The following is a 22,207-nucleotide window of genomic DNA, read 5'->3' on the forward strand; positions in this document are numbered from 1 at the left end:
ACGATTATTTATCTAATTATTTTTTATCTATCTACCTATAACTACATCCTTTATCTTTAAGGTTCTATTTATAGTGTTTTATACCATTTTTCTGGTGCACAAAGTGTTAGTTGGACTCGTTTGCCATTACACAGGCTATGTAGTGGTGAAATATTACTGTGAGTTAATAGTTTAAAAGTACCAAGATGTACATACGTAAGCCCTTTAAGTGTGTATAATCAGAACATTTTAAATATTATATTCATATTAAATAGTTAGGCATACTTTTTTTTTTATATTAGCTAAACAGATTAGAAAATAACACATGTTTAAAAAGTAGTGGTGTCTGCTTTTAATCCTAGTTCTTGGAATGCAGAGGCAGACAGATCTCTAGTTCCAGGCCAGCCAGGGCTATATACATAGCAAGACCCTTTAAAAAAGTAGTGTTGTCTCTCTGGTCTGGTCTTTATTAATCTAAGTCATATTATATACAATTCCTGATATGTATTGATTACATTTAATGAGCCAGTAGCATTCAGAAAGCTATAAACAGAATTTTTGTGAGTACTCTCAATGGACTTTCATTTTACCTGCTCTGGCTAAATAGGTGTCAGTGAATGAGATCTGCGGTCTGGTACTGTGTGAGGTCCCTGTCTCTTGGAGTGGCATTGTAACCATTCGGCAGCACTGCTCCTGTGCTGTGGAAGCATGGTTCTTGTTTGTTTTGTTTTTGTTGTTATTGTTTGAGATAGGACCTCATGTAGCCTAGGCTTGTTGAGAATTTTCTCTGTAGCCTAGATTGGCCTTTTAATTCCTAGTCCTGCCTGTGCCATCATGAGCACATGGATAGTAGGCTTGTGCCACCATACCTTGCTGAGGGCATTTTGAACTATTTTTTTCTTTCGTCTTTGTTTTTACTGTCTCTGTCCATTTGTCTGTCTGTTGCCACCATACCTTGTTGAGGGCATTTTGAACTATACTTTTCTTTTTTGTTTTTACTGGCTGGCTGGATTGCTGACTGGCTTGTGCCACTGTACCTTTTGAATTAGATTTTCCTTTCATTTTTGTTTTTACTGCCTGTCCATTCATCTGTCCATTCATCCATCAATTTACTTACTTGAAACGGTCTTACAATATAGCCTTGGCTGTCTTGGAACTTGCTATATATACACTAGTTTGGCCTCAAACTCACAGGGACCCACCTGCCTTGGTTTTCCCAGTGCTAGGATTAAAGGCATGTGCCACCACGCCTGGATTGAAGTATATTTTTCAAAATCCCAGCACAAAATATTTATGATATTAAACCTTTATTTTTGTAAGACAACTATGTGGCCCAAGCTGGCCTCAAATTAACAGATCCTTACCACTATGCCCAGAGTTTCCATCCATTCATCCATCCATCCACTTATTTATTGAAATTGAATCTAAGGTTATAATAGACATTTTCTACAACTAGCTAGCCCCCTTTTGATTTTGAATATATTTTTAATGATTTAAAAAATTTTTATTTATGTATATATGTGTGTATCTGTGTACGTTTAAGAAAAGAATTAGTTTAGGGTATTTAAAAAAAACCATTATGGGCAACTCTGGTCCTGCTGAGTGTGAGGGTACTTTTCCAAAGGAAGAATTTTCTATTGCGTAAATTTTCAGCAGCTGTGTTCATTCACATTAGGAGATTTTTTCCTTTGATTTCTTTCTCTTTGTCTACCCCCCCCCCCTTAAATAGCAGAGAGAGACAATCACCGACAAAACGGCCAGAACAAGCTCTTACAAGGCTATAGAGGCAGCCTCCTCACTCAAGAGCCAGGCAGGTAATGTGCTCAGGCTCCTTCCTGGCTCCTCTGGGTGCCTGGGTGGGTGAGCAGGGCGGCCTGATCCTGCTCTTGGGGGACTCTCTAGTGTGGGCACCTGAGAGGGACAAGGAAAATGAAAGCAGGGCTGGGCAGGAGGGATCCAGGGGTAACAAGGAAGAGTCAACAATTAAGCTAATACCAAAAGTAAGTGAGAAAGAAGATCATGTGGAATTGAAAAATAACTGATTTAACAAGTAGACTATAAGAATTCAATCATTCAAGTTACTTTTCTACTGATTTTCACTTGACTTTTTTATTTTCAGTTTGAATTTTATTAGAAGAGAAGTTTTAACCACATATTCTCAGATTTCTTTATGAGATGAGTTGTTACCATAAATTCTGTCACTCTGATTTAGGCTCTAGATGTTCATACTTAACTAGCCAATAGTAAAAGTCACAACTATTTGTTACTATTTCATATGATAAAGAAATCAGCTTAAAGGATTTTCTGTGAAAAACAGCTTAGCTAAGCAGTAAAAAGGAAAAATCCAACCTTTTGACCTATTTGTGAGTGATTCTCTAGAGATACTTGTCTGATAGGTTAGCACAGAAACACCATCTCCAATATAGGATGAGCCATGATGGCTAGAGACTGTTTTCTTTATGCTGCACAACATGATCAAGTTTTTAAAAATCAGCTATTTTTAAAAGCATTTGTAACATTTGTGAATGATTGGAAATTTGAACATAGGATTGCTATTTTAAAATATGAAAGTAGTAATGTTTTACTTAATATTTTTTAGAAGTATACTCTAGGCTTTTTATGCATGAAATTATAGTATTTGTGTCAAATAATCCTGTAGTGGGCCGTGGCTCCGGTGTGCAGGAAACTGCATTGGCCTGGGCAGGTAGGATGGGGATGTGGGATTCATTCTATAGTTTGCTTTTTTTTTTTTAAAGTCAGTTTTCCATGATAAAAAGTTAGTGACAGCTAAAGGATTCATCTTTAGGACTTTACTTGCTTGAGGGAGTTATTCAAAACAGTAACGAGGTGGGAGGTTTAAGATTTTAAACTTTATAAAATAAACTTATTTTACAGCAACGAAAAATTTGTCTGATGCTTGCAAACCACTGAAGAAGCGAAATCGGGCTTCTGCAACAGCGTCTTCAGCACTTGGGTTTAACAAAAGTTCATCTCCTTCTGCATCCTTAACTGAGCATGAGGTAAAATAATGATGATTGTGATACGGTGGCGTTCATGGGAAGGCCATTATTTACTCAAGTGGCAATGTGAGTGATAATCCTGCTTTAAAGAATTATGTTGTTCTCCACAGGCATAGGTGAGGTTCAGGTATTCTTAGCTATCTAAAAAGTTCTTAGCCATCTAAAATTCACAGAATTGAAAAAATGGTGCACTATATTAGACTGAGCACTTTGAATATAAATACATACATGCACATGGTGAATGTGTAGGTGTACATGCATACATCTTGTTGCAGAGTAATCGTTGTTGCAGTCTGTTTTAAACTGGTATGTTCTGTAAACCTAACTCTGTTTTCTCATATGAAAGGAAATTCACACTGGCTCTACCAGGACATGCTATGTTGGCCACACTGACATGCTACTGTGCACCCACCCTGGTGGAATGGAGGGGCTCATAAGCCTGTGGGAAAACCAAAGGTTTCTTGGTCCTCATGCGTTACGTGTTTCTGGTTCTTTGTTCTGGCATGTCTCAGATGTGAGTGCGGAAGCACGTTAGAACTGTCACTGTACTTAGAATTCCTGTGTTTCTGGTCTTACAAAACACATGATAGCAGAGAAGTAGGTGGTATTATAATAGGCTGCTGCCGCCATTACTGTGGAGTGTAGCATGTAGATGTCATTACCAAATCTAAAGTCTGCAGATACCAAAAACAAGGAACAGCCACAAATTCAGGAATCATCATTTATTTATTTGATGCAGAGGTAGTTTTAATTTCTTGATTGTAGTGACTACTTTTATAGATCTTACTTTCCTTTTTTTTTTTTGTTATTTTGATGTCTGTAATTCTGTTTTTTTCTCAGTGTAGACCTGAGATTTATTTTTACAGTATTTGTAAGGAGTTGATAACCTTGGTCTTCATTAACAGGATAGTGAGATGGGAACTAGACAGGACCCTTTCTGTTTTTGGATCAAAAGCAGCATTTCTCGTCTGGCCTTTGTTATGGTCCTTAGTAGGGTTGGGTGTATTCTTGCTGTCCTTTTTATTCGTGGTGGGCTGGGCCTTCCATTGCATGGTTAGGGACCTGGGTGGCCCAAGGAACACCCTTAAGAACTCTGTTGCTCACGGCTCTGAAATGTGTACATTTAGACTGTTTATTAGGATCTCAGTCACACAGACTAGCTCAGTCATAATCTTGTGTTCATACTCATGGGACTGGGACTTGCTTATAGTTGTTATTTGTAGAAAACTAAGGACTTCTTATATTTGCACTCATTTACTTCATTGCTGAGCTTCTGTCTAAAATGTTACTGAAAAAGGCTAGTTTTATATAAATTATTTTTAATTTTTCTTCTCTTACCCGTATTTACACTAGCATTTAAAAAAAATTAAAGATGGTCTACAGTTTAAATTAACCATATTAAAAATGAAAGGGTTTCTACTTCAGAAACCCTTTCATTTAGGCATTAAAGTTGGACTTTTCATTTATGATTTTTTTTTTAAGTGCTGAGGTTGGAACCCAGGGATTTGTGTGTCCAGGCAAATGTCCTATAACTGAGTTACATTCAAGCCCTATAAAAATTTTCAAACAAGTTTTTCTTGCTTTGTATTTTGATCTGTTTATCCAGTTGCTATTTTACATATGCTGTTGTCGGACATGGGAGAGAGAAAACTATTGAGTTACTGAATTTGTTTCCCTATTATTCCTCCTCATCAGTGTTGGGTACTGAGGTGAAGGCAGTGATGGAGCAGAGAGCAGCAGCTGTGCTGCTCAGTAGTCCACACTTGGAAGGACTAAGGTGGAGCAGTTTGTGACAGGGCTCAGTTGCAACACCAGAGGCTGATTTAAGTACATTCTTATGTAGGAAATGCATTGAGTTCAAATCCGTTCTTACATTTTGAAGGGGATACATAAATTTCAGAGTATATTTTATGATCCTTAAATAAAGTGATTTAACTTTCTAGGCCTTCTCTATTAGGTTACTTGAGTGGTTTATGTAAATATTCCTTGATCGCTTATTTTATAGAGTTGCACTGTTAATTTAAAAACTTTCGGTAAATAAGTAGATTGATCTAGTATGCATTAGCACTACTAAACCCCACAGTGAGTTTACAAGTGTATAGTGCTAAGTGTCTGTTAACACATGAGCTGTGGAGACTGTTGAGTCTGGTTCTGATGTGAAAATTACTGTTTGGGGATCAGACTTCCTCCGCACTTTGGGACACTTATGTTTTGCATGTTTATATTTTTTTTTCCCCTTCAACACACTTAATTGAAAGAAAGAGGATTATGTAGGGTTGGTATTCAAGACATTTTAGGACATGTTGTAGTTTAAGTTCTTGAAAATGTATATGATAAATTTATATCGGAATAATTACTAATTACATGATATTACATCAACCCAATGAAGAGATTAAAATTGCACACTTGCATGACAAAGGCCTGTGAAGGAATTGATGTGATTAAAGTGTTTTGTAACTTCATTTTTTGTTCCCTTAGTAGAGCAAATTCTTATTTTTTTCGCCTTCACTGGTAACAGCTTTTATGGGAGCCCACATCAGTCAAGTTGGACTTGAACTCAGCCGCCCTGTACTGCACTTAGAATGATGTAATACCCCAAGATGTCTGCTGCAGGTGGTGCATCATCGTATACACTAAGTGACATTTCTATCACAATCATTTTATGGAAGATGTGTGATAATCTGTTTTTACTGGTATTAATAAACACATACAATGAAGAAAACAGATAACAAATTTTAAGACCAAGGTAAGATACTCAATCAAGGCCATTTAATCAATCACATTCATCTCATAATAGAAACACATTCGTATTCTAATGATCAATCTAAAGTTCCCGTTGAGGAGGAGGCCCTTCAATTGAGACTGTCCAGAGCTGTGACAATGCACCATATTGAAGGGGTTATCCTGTTAATGCTCATTTTTTCCTCTAATTCATAACTTACTGAATTTTTATGGAAAATGTCAGCATCTGTTCTATCAGTAAGAAAGAACAGGCAGGACACATTAAAGGTTCTGTGTCAGCTATTTTCATTGCCAATGAAATGTATTCAGTATTGTAGATAATAAACCAGTTTTCCCACATAAAAGGCAGGAAGAGTTTTGATTCTGTCCTTTTTTACTTGACAGTTTTACTATGACACTAGACCCAGTAGATTTTTAGGGAAAAATATGATTAATAGTATCATGGTGAACCATTTATTTAACTGTTGATCTAGTCACCGATACCCAGAAGACACCATAATCAGTTTATTTACAACCACATCATCAGTTGCTTTTGTCGAACATCAGCATCATGTTTGAAATGTTGTGGTCCTGGATGCCCAGCTGGGCTATCCAGGTGCCAGCATGTTTGCATGGGAGGAAAGGCTCCACTTGCCCTTAACTCAAGAAGCAGAGCTTGTGCTATGCACGGGGTGTGTGAGCGGTGCCCAGGCCGTTCCACACAGAAACCTCAGTGTTGGACCTGTGATGAAAGTTTCTGAGAAATACTTTTGTTCCAAACCATTAAGTAATGTACGCATGTTAAACACATAGAGTGCCTGGCACCTTGCAGGGACTCAGTGGTTCACTATTGTGACAGTAATGGTTATTACAATAAAAATAATAAAATCACCATCATTCTATTTTTATCCAAAAGTATACATTTTACTTTGGCATGAAAAATGATCCCCTTGACTGCATCATGCATGTGCGGAAAAAAATAAATCCAGAAGTAGCAGAACCCTAGCTCTGTTTGTGTGACACAGTAGGGTATTAGACTATGAGGTTGTGGTCTGGTAAGTCACTCAGCTGGCTCTGTTCAAATGCATTGAGAGACATGGCCTCAGAATACCTAGTGTGAACATTCTAAGTTGTACTGTTCTTAATAGACATGAAAGATCTCAGGTAAATAAAAAAAATTTTAAAATATAGATCACAAAATTAAAAAGTATGTGAAGAAATATGATGGTGTAGAAATGGCCTGGGTTTAAGAAGTGATTTCTGAAAAGTAAAGATACTATCCCGGAGGGTTGTGGGCAGAAATGAAGGGATTTCATTTGAACTTAGAGCATGATGAATTTGAGTGGGTGCACAGGAAGCAGCTAGAAGATAGGCAGGCGCTCTGCTCTGTGATGACAAGTGAGGACTTGAGAACTTAGGGTGATGCCCACCGAGCAGCACAGCTAGTGCCTACTGAGTTTAGAGAGTGCAAGGGGATGAAGGTGGGGATCCTGAAATGTTCTTCAACTGGGGAAGACAGAGCTCACCTTCGGGCAGGAGCAGGGGCCTCAGCATTCTGCAGTAAGTGTAGAGTGAAAGTCCTCCATGTAGTATTTTCCTGCCCCAGACCAGTTTTACAGTAAATAAGCAGAGTTCTGTGTCAGCTCCTGGCTGATCTCTCCTCAAAGAGGTGAGTAGAAAAGAGATTCTTGTTTAAAAGAGTCTAGCAAGAAGCAATAGCTTGTCTGCTAAGAGTACAAAAATTATATGACAATTTATTATGCTACAAATTTAACATGGAATTCCTTCATTTTCTATAAAAATGTCAAATAAAGCAATGCTACCTCCAGCCTTAGGTCTTTTGAACTGCCCACTGTTGAGATGAGTTTTTCTTTTGCCATATAAACAGTTATTACCATATGATTCTATTTGGCTTCCTTCAAACTATTGTTTGTATACTATATTTGCTTGGCAAGGGGAGGTAGCTTTCTGTATAAGACTCTGATTCTAAAGAGATGAAGACTTGTGTGAATGTACAAAGGTTTGCATTGTAGCTGTTAGAACATCACAGCAGGGAGTACATGAACTGAGAGAGACCTGCGCTCAGCAGCCAGGTTCTCCAGGTGCTTCTTAATCAGCCCCTCTGCTCCAGATGGACCTTTCCCTCCATGTAGCTTTTCCTCAGAGTCGATGAGAAGTGAATGTTGTCTTTGGTCACAATGCCTTTAAGTGTAGTTGTAGCTCAGAACTTTTTTTTTTTTAGTATTCATATCTATTTACATCTGTGTTTCCCAACAGAAGACAACTTCAGTATTTTTAAGAGGATATCCTGAAAACCAACACGAAAGCTAATCATGACAAGGAAGTAAAACATAGGATATGAGAGGAGAGGGTCCTTGCTCCATGCTCGAGGACATCCATCCCACCCACTGCCTCTGAAGAGGTGTAGAGCAACCTGTTTTTGGCATGGGTGGATGGATTTTTAAGTTGGTTTCCCAGTCAAGTTATATTTAATTAAGGGATTAGTTGAGATAGTTCATGCAAAAGCACCAGAAAACTTAAAACAGGGTTCTCTGGGGCTGGAAGCCAGATTAGGGACAGGGTCTTTTCATTAATGAGAGAACATGTCACAAGAAAAGCAAGAGATAAAAACCAACAAAACCTAACCTGGTAACCAATGTCTGTGACTCCATGTATTCATCCCATGGTTGTATCTGGAGCCTGTGGGTTGGCTAGATGATATAGGTGACTGGCACCTATTAAGAGTATATAGCATAAATACCATAAAAAGGAGGAGGAAATAAAGATCATAAGTAAACATCTCATTCCTCAAAAAAAAAAAAAATGATGCCTGTGTTTATGTACAATTTAAATGACTACAGAGTGCTCCTGCCCGAGGATCTCATAGCCTGGAGTGAGGGTCAGAACTGATTTGTTCTGTCTATGTTTCAGCACTGGTGTGTGTTCTCTATAAGCTCCTGGCCCACTCGGCTTCACTTGAGCAGAATGACTTGACTGAGTGGTTCTTTGTTGGCCTCAGTTGCTTTATGTGGGCATGAGATGTCCCGTGAGGTCATAGCTCCCTTCTTTAGGAACTGTCTGTCCAGTGACAGATTAACCATAGAGTCATTAACACTTAGTAAGTTTGCTTTCTTTCTCTGTCATTTGATTCTAAGGTAACATATGTCTCACACGTATTCAAACATACAGGTTGCTAATCCACCTTGCATCCTGCTGTCCAGGTGGACTTCTGTTAGGGACCCAAGGGCCCTTTGGTGTGTAGTGTACAGCACCTTATTTTAGCATCAATAAATCCATTATCCAGTTTTTGAAAAATAACTCCAAGGACTGGGTTTATCTTTCAGTTGACAAAATCCCAGTTGTCTTTTGCTAAAATAAAGCAGAAGGGCTTTCCTAACATGCTTTTAGAGCTTTGATTGCTTCTTACTGATACTGACTTAGAAGGCTTTCTGGGTTTTGTATTTGTTTTAAGACACATTGGTTCCTATGTATTTTAGCATTTTTGGTGATTCCAATTGACTTTGTTTCTTTTAGGTACTGTTTTTATTGTTTTACTTAGAATATTAGGATTTTTTCACTAATTTTTCTGCCAGTGAAGGAAAATGGTCATCCTTAGTACACAGAGAAGTATGTTTTCCCTTTTCCTTGTTCGGGAATGATAAGGGAAATGCTTTTTGAGGTTTAACTAACAAGGATTTACTTCCAGTAACCTGACATAGCTCATCTTGTCAGAGCCCTATGTGCTATATCCACATTTATATATATTTTTTCTAGCCTATGTAGTTGTTCAGCTTTTAACAAATAACTCTGGCAGTATTTTAAACATGCTAGCATTTTAGGGGTGTTCTACTTCAAAACAAAACAAAACTGGGATTAGATTGCATCCTAGTTTTGGTACAGGGGCATTGCCAGTCACCTGAGCTAAGGAAGCAGGCAGGCTGGTGGTTCTTCTGTTCTCAAGCCTTTCAGGTGAGGACACATGGCCTGGTGATGCAGCTGGCTGGACCAGGCTCCCCCACAGCCTACTCCCAAGGGCTGGCTGCTTCTGAGGACACAACTGGGACAAGGTTGAGTCAGTTATTTAGAGACTCACGTAACTTGGGATATGGGCATGCCTTTATGGGAGCAGCCACTCAATGACTAAGTGGCCACTGCTCTCACTTAGACTTTGCTGTCCTCTATGCTAACTATGTAGAAGCTGGCTTTAGATTAAATGACTATGAAGCACAATGACATTCTGTGGACTAAAAGTTTTTTTGTATTTTGATTTTTCCCCCCCTCTTTCATGTCCTCAGTAACTCATACCTGGCTTTGAATTAGGAGTGGCTAGGAGGGTTCTAGTCTGTGCAAACATTAATAAAAATTATTTTGAATTCTAGGATTTTAAAATGGTTGAATTAATTTAAAATTGTCTTAATTCTACTCTTAATACTTCACTGTGATGTTAACTTGGAAGACCTGCTGAAGATTAATTAGTCTTTTAATTTTAGACCATTATATCTGCTGAGCACAGGATTCTTATCATTTGTAAATCTAAAACCGTCTGTGAACGCACTTCTATGCTTCTTCCTTTATGAAAGCATAACTTAAAACATGAAAATAATGTTGGTTATAGAAATATTTACTGTTCAAGGTCTGTAATTGTATTTTAAAATGATGTAGTATTCAACTTGTGAAGGGATTTGTTTTGTCAAAAAAAAAAAATTAAAACTCAATGTGTATCAGCCCACAGAAGGGCAGGGGTCTGCTTTGTGGCCACAGTAGGGTAAACCCCAGTTGCATTTATTGAGCCTTTCTGATGGCCACATAGCTCCTGGCAGTGGGTTGGAAGATTTCTACTGGGTCACATGATGTCTGGTAATGCCATCTTGAACTCCCTGTAATAGTTGGAGACTGCACTTCCTGTCCCTAAAGGAATGTGTGTCTATGGCAGGTAGGCAACTCGGTCCTATCACATACCGAGTAGTGAGTGGAGAAAGTATTTTCAGATTCAAGAAAACTTTGGAAAGTCAGGAACTAAGCTGCTTGGAAATCAGTGCCACAAGCATGACCTTGGTGGACACAGGAAGCCACAGGAAAATTCTTGACAGTCTGTGTCCCAACAGTCACTGCATTTTTCTTTTTCCAAATACATCCTGTTGGATACTGAATAGATCATAGATATTGTAGACTGAGATCTGGGACTGTGTTGGGACCATTCAGGTGATATGTCACTTCCACAAATGGCATCTCCAAGTAAGCTGTCACCTGGTACACATGGAGGTGGAGCCTGCAGCTGGAGTGAGGCGCACACTTGACTCTACTTGCAGGTGGTTTGCTGAGCAGAGAGCTGAGGGACCCTCTTGACTGGGTAGGGGTCTTGTCCATTTGTGGGGGAGGATGTGGTGAAGGTGGACCTTCTACAATCTGTCATGAACTGTGATATTGTAAGGTCTATATTCTGTATGTGGATTACAGACCCAATCAGGAAACGAGCCTTATGTGTGTCGTTAACATTTATATTTTCATTCAAAATATGTATTCAGTGTTTATTTCCTTAAACAGACTTTGTTAATTTAGGAAATATCTCCAAGTGGAAACGTGCTAACTTTCTGTAAATCTTAAATAAAAGGTGCTGTTCCTTCCTCTGACCCAGGACTGGTTTGTGTTTTCTGTCTTTCTTTCCATTCCTTCTCTTTTATAGTTTCGAAATTTGTTTTATCCACACTAAGGGAAGAAGTGGGTTGGTGGACAGAACATGGGCTCTCTCATGGATGATGTGCTAAACACCCTTTGGGACTCAGTTCCTCCATTAGTCAAATGGGTCATCCTTGTGTGGCTATGGGAGCTGTTCTCTGAGCCAGGGCAAGATTTGTGGCCATTGATTCCTAAGGCCCTGGGCTTCAGTGGTACTTACTCCTGTCTCATCTCAGAAGTGCTCAGACCCCCACCTGTGACCCCCATATCTGATGGACGTATTAAATTTGGAGTTTGAACTCAGAGCAATTCGAGTTGCCTCTTTCTGGATGTTGATGTTAAAGAAGTGGGAGGTGAGCTGATGGGAGAGGGATTGGCAGTGGGCCCTGTAGTTCCAACTAGCGAGCCCTCCTGGTGACAGACCTTATGATGTGACATTAATCTAGTGTTCCTCATGTTATTCCCATCTTCCTGCAAAAGGTGAGAAAATACATTGAAAGGCCTGTTTTTAATCCCTTCATTACATTCTTGTTGCTATCTGTGTCTAGTGAGACCAGAATTGGACCACACAAAGGCTGCCCCTTGCTCCAGTGGCCCCTGAGAGCCACAGGAGTCCTTGGCAATTTATGCCACTTTAACATTGAGTTCAAATTAGAAAAAAAAAAATGCATGTTTTTCTCTCATTGCTCCCAGTAATGTCAATGAGATAAAGGGGGAGCCCATCAGTAAGGCTGCAGATCAATGGGCCAGAGGCCCTGGTGAGTTCATTTTTGTTTTTTAATGTGGCCTAATTACACTGTCTAGCTTTGTGTTCACTGGCAAATAGCAAGTCTGTAACATAATTACTTGTGATTTTTTTTTTTTAGGTAAACATAAAACATAGTTAATAGGTTTTTTTGCTTTGTTTTATCTCCAAAATTCAATTTTCAACACTTTTTAAGATAAAGACAAAAAAAAAATAATTAAGTACTTCCATTGGATAGATGAAAGGGTTTTCTATTTTACACATCTGACCATTAGTTGGTAGTACTTGTCAAGCGAGCATGGGATGATTTGTGCAGCACCGGTGAGATTGTAGCTGAATCCTAATTTCTGTTTAGTGGAGGGGAACCAGGAAAATCGATGCATTTCTTCCAAATCTTTTCCTTAGGTTCAAGTGTTAAAGAAGGCAGAAATTATTTCTTGCCTTTCTGTGGGGCAGAGCAGATGAGTTGGGTGGGATGTTAGATTTTGAGAAGAGAGACAAGGCAATCAGGCTGTAGTGTGTGTCAGTGACTTTCCTGACTCTTGAATCAGTTTCAGGGAGCAACATGCTTCTAGGGGGAGACAGTGTCCTCCTCAGTAGAGTGAGAAACAGCTACTGTGAGGGTTTTTTTGCAACTTCACTTTTTTTTTTTTAATTCATTTGGTATTTGGGTCTGAACACATTGGGTAATTAAGAAAGGACAAGAATATTCCAGAAATCAGTTGACTTAGAAGAGAGATAATTGGGTTTTCATAAGTTGCTTCATTTAAAGGACTATGTCTTATATACATATGTATATTAAATATTGAGTAGAATAAAGTCCACTTCTGAAGTTCTCTATGCAGCATTTTACAAGTTTTATTAATTCCAAAGCCAGTGATGGTGTATATCACTGGGTGATAGGGCAAGAAGTGGGCCGTGTCCAAAGGATGTGGCCACCTGTTTTCTGTGGCTAGTGAACTGTTGTCCACCTCCTTCATCTCCAGGTCTCAGACAGCCCAGGAGATGAACCATCAGAGTCTCCATATGAAAGTGCAGATGAAACACAGACTGAAGCATCCGTCTCATCTAAAAAATCTGAAAGAGGAATGGCTGCCAAAAAGGAGTACGTGTGTCAGGTGAGGGGTAGGCAGTGTCTGATGTATTGGTGAGGGTGTCTCATGAGGTCCTAGGACAGCAGAGTGAGTTTTCAGCATCCTCCTCTTTGCCCTATTACTACTCACAGATACCTCTTTGGAAGCGTTAGACTGTCAGCAGAATTCTGATATTAAGTTGCCTAAGTTAACATTCATTCTTAGGTGGGTGGGATGTGTTTCATGTGTGTGTGTGTGTGTGTTTGAAATAGTACTAGGAAGTATGTGCTATAAGAAGTAAAGTGCTGTAGTCATATGGTGCCTTTTCTGTCTGCTTCATTGGGATTGGGTAGGCCAGTCATGGGTCTGGATGGTGTAACTAGATCCGTTCCTACAGAGGTACGGCCTGGGTCAGTGTCCTACCTGTGCTGGATTATAGGTTGGAGATCTTAAGGAAGCTACTCACTTTTCTGTGCCTTAGTCTGTCACCATTGTGAGGTATAGTCAGTGTTAGTATCCATGTGGGGCTGCTGGTTCGTCGTCCATAGTTGGAAAATGCTTGAAAGTCAGCTCTGTTGTCTCCATCTGTGGAAGGTGGCGTTTATGATGAAAATATGCCATGGGTCTTGGGGTTTTGTTTTGTTTTTGACATTCACATTTAAGCTGAAAACCTGAATGTATCTTTCTGTGTTTTGGTCTTTTGTTTCCTTAGCCCTTGCTGAGGGACTAACACTGTGTAACTTAACCTAGTCTTTGGTCGGGATCCTGCTAGGTATTTCACTCTTTGGTTATGTTCATTTGCATGCCAAAGATGGAATCAAATTGTCCCCTGTAGTGCAGATAGTGCAGATAGGACTCTGACTGTTCATGCTGCCCTTTGTTCCCCACAGCTGTGTGAGAAGACAGGCAGTCTCTTACTGTGTGAGGGCCCCTGTTGTGGAGCATTCCACCTAGCCTGCCTTGGACTTTCCCGAAGACCAGAAGGAAGATTCACCTGCACCGAATGTGCCTCAGGTAAGTTCCAGCTTCTAAGGCTGGGGGTTTATGTGTGGAAGTCAGTGCTGCTTGTCCTGGTCTTCTGTGCTTTCTCTAGTTGCCTATGAGTCATTTGGCAGAGAACAAATCCCACACATACTGGCTCTTTCACTGTACTGTATTAACTTGAATGACAGTATCCATGGGCAAAGTAGTTCAGGATACAGTGACTGCTGGAATGAGGAAATAAAAGGCTATATACTTTTCCAAACCCTTTTGTGGGGCTACTGAGCCTTGCTCTATAGTTGTTGGGCATTGCACCTCCAAACAGTTGTGCCTAACTAGTAGACAGTTACAGAACACTAAATTTGTAGAATTCTAAGTTATTTACAAAGACTCCATGTAATTCAGCTTATTTTCAGCAAGAAGTTAACCGAGGGGTTGATTACCACTCTAAGTGCCTCAGGAATCCTCATAAAGTCTAGGATCACAGTGAGAAGACTGGTTGCATGGTGGCCCCTACTCCCTCCTGACTAGTCCCAAGAAGGGTCAGGCTGTCTAGGCAGCCTGGCAGCAGTAGCAAACTTCAGATTCTAGTCTTCCTCTAGCCAGAGCAAGTCTTGGCTGCATTGGCGAGTGGGCCAGGAAGGAGAAAGTGAAGCTGGAGATTATGTGACAGTGAACTGTGATGACTGGGGTTTTCCTGAAGAAGGCTTAGAGTAGTCATCAAGGTTGGAAACAGCTAGAAGCTTTAGCAACACAGGCTGCTCCAAAGTAGCTGCCTTGTGCTAGTTGCTCAGAACTGCAATTTAATTCTCTGTACCTTTCTCTTTTCTTTGACCACTTGCTAGGGATTCACTCATGCTTCGTATGTAAAGAAAGCAAGATGGAGGTGAAACGCTGTGTGGTAAATCAGTGTGGGAAGTTTTACCATGAAGCCTGTGTAAAAAAATACCCTCTCACTGTGTTTGAGAGCCGAGGCTTCCGCTGTCCTCTCCACAGCTGTATGAGCTGCCATGCCTCCAACCCTTCAAATCCACGGCCATCAAAAGGTACAGATAGATTTGCTCTTACAACGTGGGTGTGGGTTTACTGTCAATGTGTAGGTGCTTCTGAAAACAGGCTCATCGATGCCCAACAAGTGTCATCAGAGGTTATGAAGTGTAGCGGTCTCCAATACCTCCCATTTTTCTGCTGACTCATCATAAGATGATTTAAGTGTTGTTGGGGTTTTTCCTGTAACATAAGACCTGCTTCTACTCCATTCTTCCCATATCTGTTAGCATACTCAAATGTTTGATTTCCAACAACAAAGCATGCTACCTGAACTATCTCTGGATTCTGTTTGCTCATTTTTAAAGGCACTTCAAGTATAAGGGAAACCTTTATTTGTAATACAAGAGGCAGAACCCTAGGCCTCACATACTAGGCAAGTGCTTTACCACTGAGCTTCATCTTCAATTGGGAAATATTTTAAAATCAAGTTATACACGTGAAAGATGAGGGTGGTTGTGTGGGATTGGAGAAGGTAGTCTTGTTCTTGCCACAGGGCTTCTCTGCCAAGATACATTTAGCAATAAATATATTAGGGAAAAAATGCTGTCAATATCTAGTGGGTAGGGTACCCAGAAGAGGCTCTCACAAATCCCAAATGATAGCAGCACTAGGTTAAGAAATGCTGGTTGACCATGCTTTAGAATGTGATATTTAAATGGTGTCTGTTTTTTTTTTCAAACTTTGCATTCATGGAAGGTATTGTTATTAAATAGGTCCAGAGTCTTCCATCTTAAATTTTCTAATTTTCTGAGGCGTTGTGATGTTGGTCATGGAGTCAAGAGTATTTGTGGTCCTCAGGGTATTATTTCTTTTAGGTAAAATGATGAGATGTGTCCGATGCCCCGTTGCCTATCATGGAGGGGATGCCTGTCTGGCAGCAGGATGTTCGGTGATTGCTTCTAACAGCATAATCTGCACAGGCCACTTCACTGCCCGGAAGGGGAAGCGGCACCATACCCATGTCAATGTGAGCTGGTGCTTTGTGTGCTCCAAAGGTAAGGATGGATTCTGCTCTGTGTGCTGTTCTACACGTAGCTCGGCAGATGCTGACGGTGTAACCTCAGTCCTCTGAAGTAAAAGAGTCACATAGACTTGAGGAAGATGACTCTGGTAAAGTGATGCCATTGAGTGTTGACTCAAGGTTGATACACTGACACTCGTGCTTCTGTTGGGTTTGTGGCAGTTACAGGCTGAGGGACAGGGCCTAGCCAGGCAGTGTGGTACATGCCTTTGATCCCTGTACTCAACAGCCCAGGCAGAGGCAGGCAGATGCACAGGAAAACCCTGCCTGGAAAAACCAAGGAAAAAAAGGCCTAATTTGAGCTGGAGAGACAAGCTCAGGCTGGCCTGTTCTCTCTTTTAGGGGGAAGCCTTCTGTGCTGTGAGGCCTGCCCAGCAGCCTTTCACCCCGATTGTTTAAACATCGAGATGCCCGATGGTAGCTGGTTCTGCAACGATTGCCGCGCTGGAAAGAAGCTCCACTTTCAAGACATCATCTGGGTCAAGCTTGGTAACTACAGGTATGCAGTAAAAGCCTTCTTGTTCAAATGTGTTTGTTCTACTTTAGAGTACTAAGGATTGAAAATTTTGTCACTCTCTGAAGAATATGTGAATCCTGTTTTTAATATTTATAATAGATGGTGGCCGGCAGAAGTTTGCCATCCCAAAAATGTTCCCCCAAATATTCAGAAAATGAAGCACGAGATTGGAGAATTCCCTGTATTTTTCTTTGGGTCTAAAGATTATTACTGGACGCATCAGGCACGAGTGTTCCCATACATGGAGGGGGACCGGGGCAGCCGCTACCAGGGGGTCAGAGGGATCGGAAGAGTCTTCAAGAACGGTATGGAGATTTCCCAATGGAGCATAGATGGCACTCTCTTATGGCTTGTTAATCCTAACTTCTGTTCTTTTGAAATTTGCTATTTTAAAAAATTCTTGGACTAAATATTTTATCTCTACCTTTATACTAGAAAAAAAGGTTTGTAGGCTGATGTATTTATTTAAGTATACTTAAGCTTTTAACTTTTACAGTATTAGTTTGTAGTTAATTTTATTAAATGGCATAATAATTATTTATTTTTGTTTTTGTTTTGAGACAAGGTTTCTTTGTGCACTCCTTGCTACCCTAGAACTCACTTTGTAGACCAGGCTGGCCATGAACTCACAGAGATCCACTTGCCTCTGCCTCCTGAGTAGTGGGATTAAAGGCATGTGGCACCACTGCCTGGCATAAAAGCTTTTTAGAAGATACTATCTTTAGAACCACTTACAGGCATTTTCCATGGCCGGCCATTGTGTGGCATCTCTGGAGATGATTTCCCATGGTTAGACCTCAGCTGCTAATTCATTCCAATTCAGAAGACATAGTGGGACCTTGGGTGCTTACACAGTGTCAGGGTGGACAGATTGACAGGTACGCTGTGTCTGATTCTACAGTCTGTGAGACAAGAGTATAGAAAGTATGCTGAAGTCAGATTATGACTTGGGCAGGAAGGAATCAGGAGATTAGAGGCGTGACATTGCACAGGAAGAATCAGCATTTTCTCTAGGTGCAGAATGAGTGTGAATAGTAGGAAAAGCTTAGAGTGCTTCCGTGAGTCATGCAGGGAGAACTAAAGTTATGTCACTGCTGATGGGATTTGCCATGGCAGATAAAGATTTGTGTCTTGAGAGCTGTTGGTTCCTTGCTTGCAGCTGAGAGTTTAGCAGGCATCAAACAGCAGCAGCCTGTTCTCTTTCCCTGATACCTCAACATTTGGGAGCTTCATGGAGTCTTAGTAATAATGGATAGCTATAGAAAGACTCTTGAAAATCATCAGGAAGGAGAGATCTGGTAGAGACAGAGACAACCCAGTGAGTTTATTAATACGGTTTCAAATGGTGAGAGTGGGATTCCAGGTTTCTGACTCCCGATTAAGGCCTGCTATTAAGTTGGGCCCACTAATGACAGATCAGCAGCTGTCAGCTTAGCCCATCTACTGACCAGGCCTCAAATTGACATTGACATTCTGTGAGCTTTGGGTGTTGATGTAATCTTTGCTGATCTGAACTAGAGCTTCTTGTCAAAGCGTGTTCGCTTTCAAAGAGAATGGAAGTTCACTTTTTTTCTTAGTACACTCTGTCCCAAGCACCACCACTGCTGCCTTGTCCTTAGAGCTCAATACAGAGAACGGGTAGTGCCTGACAGAGCCAAAGCCAGAGCCCCCGGTGCATAGTCACTAGGTACCTCACTTGCCTTTCCTAGTGTCTCATAGCCTATAGCTTACTAGAGACCAACAACAGTACTTAGCAATGACTATGGAGCACAAAAGATAGACGCAGTTATTTACTGAAATATGTTTCTTACATTCTGTTCACTTTTTAGCATTGCAAGAAGCTGAAGCTCGTTTTAATGAAGTCAAACTTCAGCGGGAAGCCCGAGAAACACAGGAGAGTGAGAGAAAGCCTCCACCATACAAGCATATCAAGGTGCCTGTCAGGAATGAGAGGGAGAGAGAAAGTGTGTGTGTGTGTGTGTGCGCGCGCACCGCTCAACAGAGCAGTGAATGTGGCATTTGGGCTGCCGACTTTTTATATCCAGGTTGTGGCTATTAGACAGTGTAATGATGATTACTAGGATGCATGTCTCCAGGTGGGTCCTTGACGGGGCAGTATGCGTGTGCAGGGTCCAGGGCTCTCTTTACAAAGTAGAGTCATGACATCTTGCTTTTCTCCTACAGGTGAATAAACCTTATGGAAAAGTCCAGATCTACACAGCTGACATTTCTGAAATCCCGAAGTGCAACTGTAAGCCCACAGATGAGAACCCCTGTGGCTCTGATTCAGAGTGTCTAAACAGGATGCTAATGTTTGAGTGCCACCCGCAGGTGTGTCCTGCAGGGGAATACTGCCAGAACCAGTGTTTCACTAAGCGCCAGTACCCTGAGACCAAGATCATCAAGACAGATGGCAAAGGGTGGGGCCTGGTTGCCAAAAGGGACATCAGAAAAGTATGTAATGTGTCTTCTTCTTGTACTGTGTAGTGATTCTTAATTGTGTGTGTACTAGACTGTATGTGGATGTGCATGTGCTGTGGCGTGTGTGTGTGTGTGTGTGTGTGTGTGTGTGTGTATGAGAGGACAGTGTTTGGGAGTCAGTTTTCTCCTTCCAGTTGGGTCTCAGGGATGGAACTCAGGCCCACCCTCAGGCTTGGTGGCAATGTCTTTACCTACTGGATCATCCCACTAGCCCTCCCTTCCCCCCATAAGAATTAATGGCCCACTGCTTATTGTGTGTCTGTGGGATTTGTTTTGCATTTGTGTAAAATATTTAAAAATAGTATTCAGATTGAATTATTATAGTTAAAAGTTGTAAGCCAAGTATGATGGTACATACCTGGTATGTGGCAAAGGCTGGCAAATGTTTCTTGAGGTCAAGGCCAGTATAGTCTACGTCGTGAGTTCCAGGCCAGGCAGGGCTACACAGTGGAGATACCCCACCCCCACCCCCAGAAAAGGAAAAAAAAAAACAACAACAAAAGTTTTAAAACATTACATAACTGCTATCAGAGTTAATACTAATAAGCTTCCTTGAAGCATGTCTTTGGTCAAAATTATAGTGCTTTCCTCTTAGGAAGAAAGAGACTGTGAAATGATTGCTTTTCTTTAGACTGGCAGTTAGATGCTCAGGCATTCCTGCAAGAGCTAAGGAGGCGTTACTATTTGACATTTTCTCAGCATAATCCAGTATGAATTAGATAAATGAAAAATTCATTGGCAAGACTGGAAAGATGTCTCAGTGGCTAAGAGTAAGTACTTGTTCCTTTAAAAGGACCTGGGTTCTGTTCCCAATCATTTATAACTCTAGTTCCAGAGAATCTACTGTCCTCTTCTGGCCTCCAAGGTACCAAGCACATGAGGTGTACAGACATATATTCAGGCAAAACATCTTTATACATAAAAATAAATAAACTCATTGGTGAGAGAGACTTAGTAACTTCTGCTAACACTGTTTCTCCTTTCAGATTCATTTGCAATATATCCCCATCATAGAGACACAAGTGGAATTGTTGTTTCCCTTGTCATAGACTGGCCCTGAAGTGCTTTTTCATGACCTAGGGACCAGTAGTTTCAAACTCAAGGCCCATGACCAGAGTAGGTCCAGCATGGCTAATGCATACGCTGTAGTACTAGTATCCACCGTGTATTTTTTTAAATGACTGCGTAGATGTACCCTTCTCTAGCCTTCTTTGGTTGTCACAGCTGTTGCTTCATGTAGACTTGCTGTAGAACCTGCCTGTCAAATTCTTTATAACCTCTTTCCTTTTGGGGGGAATCCGTGTGTAATAATTATTTACATGGACCGTATATGTGCCTAAGAGGAAGACATTGAAGAAAGCAATATGGAATGTTGCTACTTTGAGAATAAGTACCCATGATATGCTTGCCACTGGCATTCTTTATTTACAAGCTATCTATGAGATCACTTAACGCGTTACCCTAGACTGATTGATAGTGTAATGGTGTCCTGTATCCTGATTCTGAGAATGGTCAGTATGTACTCAGCCATTATATTCTTCTGATTTCCAGGGAGAATTTGTTAATGAGTATGTTGGTGAGCTGATTGATGAAGAGGAGTGTATGGCAAGAATCAAATACGCACATGAGAATGACATCACTCACTTCTACATGCTCACCATAGACAAGGTAATGGTCCTGGAAAGCCTGTGTTTGCTGTTCATTCCTGAAGTCTTGAACATGGACTGGGAGAAAAATGGGGCTCTGTTTCAAAGACAAGACTAATAATAGTGCTTGAAAACAAGATAGAAAATGGCTATTGAGCAGGCATTTTGAATAGAGCATAGCAAACAGATTCTGCTATCTGGGGATAAAGAGCCCCTGTAGAAATAGGAATGGCTCCAAGAATATCAGCCAATGATCCCGTTTGGAAACTTGACCATTCTTAAACTCCATTCACTGTAGGCCGTGGTGTTTGGACCGTTTAGTGAGGTCAGAGAGACAAGAGGGTTAAAAAAAAAAGACTTAGGGGATACTGAAGACAAGTATAGTGCATGCCTATTTATAATCCCAGCATTTGGGACAGTGAGGCAGCAGGATCTTGAGTTGGAGGTCACTCATCTAAAAAAGCTGAGGGGTAGAGGGGAAGGAGGGGAAATGAGTGAGCGAGCCTGTGCACAGGGGTGGAACAAGATGTTAGCAGCCAGCCCTGAAGGGTGGTGGTGGTGGTGGTGGTGGTGGTGGTGGTGAGGGTGAGGGTTTTGTGTGTGTGTGTGTGTGCGCGCGTGTGTGCGTGTGTGTGTGTGCGTGTGCGTGCGTGTGTGTGCGTGTGTGTGCGTGCATACATTGTAAAACAGGAGATAGTGAGTATGGCAAAATACTAACTTATACAGGTAATGTGCATTGTGCTTTCCCATTTTCCTGTGGCTTTATTTCTGTTTTTGTTTTTTGTTTTGTTCTGTGTTTTGAATTTAAAAAATTGTTTGCAAAAGGTGTAGAGCCTAGAGCTCTAGAGCAGAGTAGCTTGTCCTTCAGGCTCTGCCATGATACAAGATTAAGAAGATAAACTGTGATTAGGTTCATGGAAAAGGCCTTCTGTAGGAGGTCATTCTAGTCTGTTGGGAAAGCTAGCAAGCTAGGATTCTGGAGACCAAAAACCAGAAAGCAAGAGTCAGCACTGTGAGGGAGAGTGCTTGACTAACTGCTCCAGGGATGCTCCTGCACCCTGTGTGGGGATAGCTCAGCTCCCCTGCTCAGCTCCGCCTTCCCTCATTTTATAGCTGTACATTCAAAACTAAGACTTTTACAACCGTGCCTGCCCTGGAGAAGGCTCAGGCTTAGAAAAGCCACCAACATCACCCACTTAAAAAGAAGAAGCCGGGCGTGGTGGCGCACGCCTTTAATCCCAGCACTCGGGAGGCAGAGGCAGGTGGATTTCTGAGTTTGAGGCCAGCCTGGTCTACA

At 41.0% G+C, this 22,207-nt stretch overlaps 1 protein-coding gene across 7 annotated transcripts in view; it reads left to right on the forward strand.

The window, feature by feature from the left end:
• Positions 1 to 22,207, forward strand: part of Nsd2 (nuclear receptor binding SET domain protein 2) — a 75,532-nt gene that overhangs the window by 43,897 nt on the left and 9,428 nt on the right. For 3 of the 7 annotated variants that reach the window (XM_021163008.2, XM_021163007.2, XM_029478086.1), the window contains 11 exons: positions 1,709 to 1,793; positions 2,875 to 2,999; positions 13,128 to 13,259; positions 14,105 to 14,228; positions 15,041 to 15,241; positions 16,061 to 16,240; positions 16,609 to 16,765; positions 16,883 to 17,088; positions 18,613 to 18,716; positions 18,968 to 19,237; positions 20,816 to 20,932. In XM_021163008.2, coding sequence (XP_021018667.1) covers positions 1,709 to 1,793; positions 2,875 to 2,999; positions 13,128 to 13,259; positions 14,105 to 14,228; positions 15,041 to 15,241; positions 16,061 to 16,240; positions 16,609 to 16,765; positions 16,883 to 17,088; positions 18,613 to 18,716; positions 18,968 to 19,237; positions 20,816 to 20,932 — 1,701 coding nt within the window. Of the gene's footprint in view, positions 1 to 1,708; positions 1,794 to 2,874; positions 3,000 to 5,517; positions 11,351 to 13,127; positions 13,260 to 14,104; positions 14,229 to 15,040; positions 15,242 to 16,060; positions 16,241 to 16,608; positions 16,766 to 16,882; positions 17,089 to 18,612; positions 18,717 to 18,967; positions 19,238 to 20,815; positions 20,933 to 22,207 lie in introns of those variants that run through there. The other 4 variants (XM_021163010.1, XM_029478088.1, XM_029478089.1 and 1 more) reach the window with 3 other exon arrangements.

The sequence above is a fragment of the Mus caroli genome, chromosome 5 (assembly GCF_900094665.2).
Source record: "Mus caroli chromosome 5, CAROLI_EIJ_v1.1, whole genome shotgun sequence".
In the NCBI taxonomy this organism is placed as follows: domain Eukaryota; kingdom Metazoa; phylum Chordata; class Mammalia; order Rodentia; family Muridae; genus Mus; species Mus caroli.